Genomic DNA, 3,751 nt, shown 5'->3' with positions numbered 1-3,751 from the left:
GGGGGAGGGGGACATTGGTGGGGGAGGGGGGAGGGGGACATTGGTGGGGGAGGGGGACATTGGTGGGGGACGGGGAGGGGGACATTGGTGGGGGGTGTGGGGGGCAGGGTTAGGGGGGATGTGGGAGGGTGGGGGTGGGGGCTATGGGGTGGGGATGTGGGGGGGTGGGGTGGGGTGGGGGCTATGGGGTGGGATGTGGGGGATGGGGGGGCGTTGTGGGGGAGCGGTGGGGGGATGGGGGGTGGGTGTGGTGGGGGGTGGGTGTGGTGGGGGGGTGGGGGCGTGGTGGGGGATGGGGGTGTGGGGGGGATAGGTGTGGTGGGGGGTGTGGTATGGGTGGGGGAGGGGGTAGGTGGGGGAGGGGGGTAGGTGGGGGAGGGGGGTCGGGGGGGTGGGGGAGGGGGATTGGGGTGGTGGTGGGGGTGGCGGAGGGGGATCGGGGGGTGGTGGTGGGGGTGGCGGAGGGGGATCGGGGGGTGGGCATTTGGTGAGGAGGGAGGGTGAGGAGAGTGGGGTGGTGGGGTTGGGAGGAGGGTAGGGTGGTTGGGTGGGGGGCGTGGGGAGGTGAAGGTGGCGAGGGTTGGGAAGATTGAGAGGTGGGGGAAGGCGTTTGGGTAGGCAAGGTGGGAAGAGATGGAGGGAGGGGGTGGGGCTAATATTGATCCACGGGCTCCTGGGCTAATATTGATCCCTGAATCACTGAAAGATGAAACATCTCATCGTTTATGACTATAAAAGGTATTTTACTGACTGTAAATGGGCTTGTGGACACCTGGAGTTTGTGTTATTTCAAAGCGACATGCTGAGTCCTTTTTCTCCCTCTCTCTCTCTCTCTCTCTCTCTCTCCTCTCTCTGTCTCTCTCTTTCCCTCTATCAGATCAATGAACTCAACCACGTCCCGGTGCCAGTGATGCTTCTGCCTGATGACTTCAAAGCTAACAGCAAAATCAAAGTCAACAATCACCTCTTCAATAAGTGAGTACAGCATCGATGATTCCTGGGGCACGTCCATTCCTGCTTACGTCACAGGACAATTTACAACAGTTTGCGTAGCACCTTAAAGCCCCAAGACAGTTCATGAGAGCACTGTGTTATGACCGATGCAGTTGGTAAAGCGGTGTGATTTAAAAATCCCAGAGGGAAACTTTAAACAACTGTCATAACCTATAATTTTATTAATTTACACAGGTTAAAATATATCTACACAGGGCTCGGTGTTGGGACCCTTGCTGTTTGTGTTATATATTAACGATTTGGACGTGAACGTGGGGGGGCATGACTGGGGAATTTGCGGATGACGCAAAGGTTGTCCGAGTAGTGGATAGTGTCGAGGATGGCCATAATCTCCAGAACGATATGGATGGAGTTGGTGGAGCGGGCGGTAAAGTGGCAGATGGATTTTAACATAGAGAAGTGTGAGGCTATACATTTAGGGAGGTTAAACGGTTACAGGGATTACACAATAAATGGGAATATACTAAGAGGGGTAGATGAAGTGAGAGATCTTGGCGTACAAGTGCACAGGTCCCTGAAGGCAGCAGTTCAGGTAGACAAGGTTGTCAAGAAGGCATATGGAATGCTCTCCTTCTTTGGCAGAGGTGTAGAATATAAAAGTAAGGATATAATGTTGGAATTGTATAAAACACTGATGAGGCCACAAATTGGAGTATCATGTGCAGTTCTGGTCACATTACAGGAAGGACGTAATAGCTCTGGAGAGAGTGCAGAGGAGGTTTACAAGAATGTCGCCAGGGTTAGAAAAGTGTAGCTGTGAGGAGAGATTGGATAGGTTGGGGTTATCTTCCTATAGAGGAGATGTGCGGGGCAAGTTTTTTACACAGAGTGTAGTGAGGTGTCTGGAATTCGCTGCCAGAGGAGGTGGTGGAAGCAGGTACGATAGTGGTGTTTAAGAGGCAGCTTGACAAATACATGAATAGGATGGGAATAGAGGGATACGGACCCCGGAAGTGCAAAATGTTTTAGTTGACGGGCAATATGATCGGCGCAGGCTTGGAGGGCCGAAGGGCCTGTTCCTGTGCTGTACTTTTCTTTGTTCTTTGAACATTACAAAACATTTCAAAATCGCCATTACAAAAAGTACAATCAGATTCAACTTTTACACATGGTTCACAAAGTGCATCAATACAATCAATGAATATTACAATCATTTCAATATGGTCATTACAGACAGTGCAATGGGATTGGAGTTATCAACATACATCGTGTTGTACTCTGAGGTGCTTCAATACAACTATAATACAATCAGTATTCACTGCAGACATTCATTGTGAGCTGTACAACCTGAGGGGCTCGAAACAGTTCCCAGCCCCTCGGTGCCCTATGGCAGAAAGGTCTTAGACAGCGACCTTTCCCCCATTGCTCCTTTGCGGCGGTTGCCCCAAGCTTTAGTGCGTCCCTCAGCACCTAGTCCTGGACTTTGGAATGCGCCAGTCCGCAACACTCGGTCGAGGACAACTCGTTGCGCTGGAAGACCAACAAGTTTCGGGCAGACCAAAGAGTGTGTTTCACCGAGTTCGTGATCCTCCAGCTGCAGTTGATGTTTGTCCCGGTGTGTGTCCCTGGGAACAGCCCGTAGAGCACAGAGCCCTGCGTCACCGAACTGCTCGGGATGAACCTCGACAGAAACCACCGCACCTCTCTCCAGACCTTCTTTGCAAAGGCACAATCTACAAGGAGGTGAACAACGGTCTCGTCCCCACCACAGCCACCTCGAGGGCAACGTGCCGAGGGGATGAGACTCCTGGCGAGTTGGAAGGATCTGATGGGGAGGGGGCCTTTCTCACCCCTACGTCTTGGTGCTTGTTGGAAAGTTCTGGCGACGAGGCGTTCTGCCAAATGACTTTTGACAGTCTGCTCGGGGAACCATCCCACAGGATCCACCCTCTCCTTTTCCCGCAGGGCCTCTCAGACATTACATCCTTGCAGACACAGGTAGTAGCCTCTGCTCGGCACACCCGAAAACTGCTGAAGTTATACCTACCACCCCTATTGAACGTAATTGTATCAACAACCTCTGAACTACACCTCTCCAGCCATAAAACCCCTTTCATCGTACCAATTTTGTTAGTAATATAACATCTGCTAGAAAGGCATTAGTTTTCACCCCACTCCTTGAATGCTCTATTCAAAAAAAGCAAATGCACGCTATCTCACACATCTCAACTAGTACAACACAAAGCGCCCAGACTATCTGGCTTTGGTCCAATTAGGACACACCCACAGACTAAACCTCCTATTTTTAAAGAAAAGTATTTTCTTTATGCGTTAATAGCTTCATGAAACAAAGCATGATACCAAGCGAAATATCGAGGTGCTAGGTCAGGTCAACAAGAAAAGCTCGGTGAAAGGGGTAGGTTTTAAGGAGCATCTTAAAGTAAGAGAGCGAGAGGCTTAAGGAGGGAATTCCCGAGCTCTGGGACCAGGTCAGTCGCTCGTCTCGGTCCGATGCAACAGCGACACTGAGGTGGCCAACAGACCGGCCTAATCTCAGGCTGTTGCCAGTAACTTGGGAACGGAGCTTGGAACAGTGTTTTAATTGGAGGAAATTTCTCTTTATCCAGTACCGGTGTGACGGTTAAGCAGCCTGACAATTCCAAGACACTGGAGGAGTCGAGAGAGAGAGAGAGGGTGGGTGAGGTAGGGATGGATGTCACCTGTGTACTTGAAGGGAAAATATTTGCAGGACCATGAGTGCTCCTGTAGTGAGTGGTGGGGGGGGAGAGTTCCAGAT

At 51.3% G+C, this 3,751-nt stretch overlaps 1 protein-coding gene across 1 annotated transcript in view; it reads left to right on the top strand.

Moving 5' to 3' along the window:
- Positions 1-861: 861 nt before the first annotated feature.
- The window catches only part of LOC144678598 (phosphatidylinositol 5-phosphate 4-kinase type-2 gamma-like), a gene marked incomplete at its 3' end in the record, with an annotated part of 10,019 nt that continues 7,129 nt past the window's right edge, over positions 862-3,751 (top strand). Inside the window, exon 1 of the mRNA XM_078538336.1 lies at positions 862-975. Coding sequence (XP_078394462.1) covers positions 911-975 — 65 coding nt within the window. The remainder of the gene's footprint in view (positions 976-3,751) is intronic.

This window comes from Cetorhinus maximus, unplaced genomic scaffold (genome assembly GCF_964194155.1).
Source record: "Cetorhinus maximus unplaced genomic scaffold, sCetMax3.hap1.1 HAP1_SCAFFOLD_4789, whole genome shotgun sequence".
Classification (NCBI taxonomy): domain Eukaryota; kingdom Metazoa; phylum Chordata; class Chondrichthyes; order Lamniformes; family Cetorhinidae; genus Cetorhinus; species Cetorhinus maximus.
This window is presented reverse-complemented; position numbering and strand designations above follow the sequence as displayed.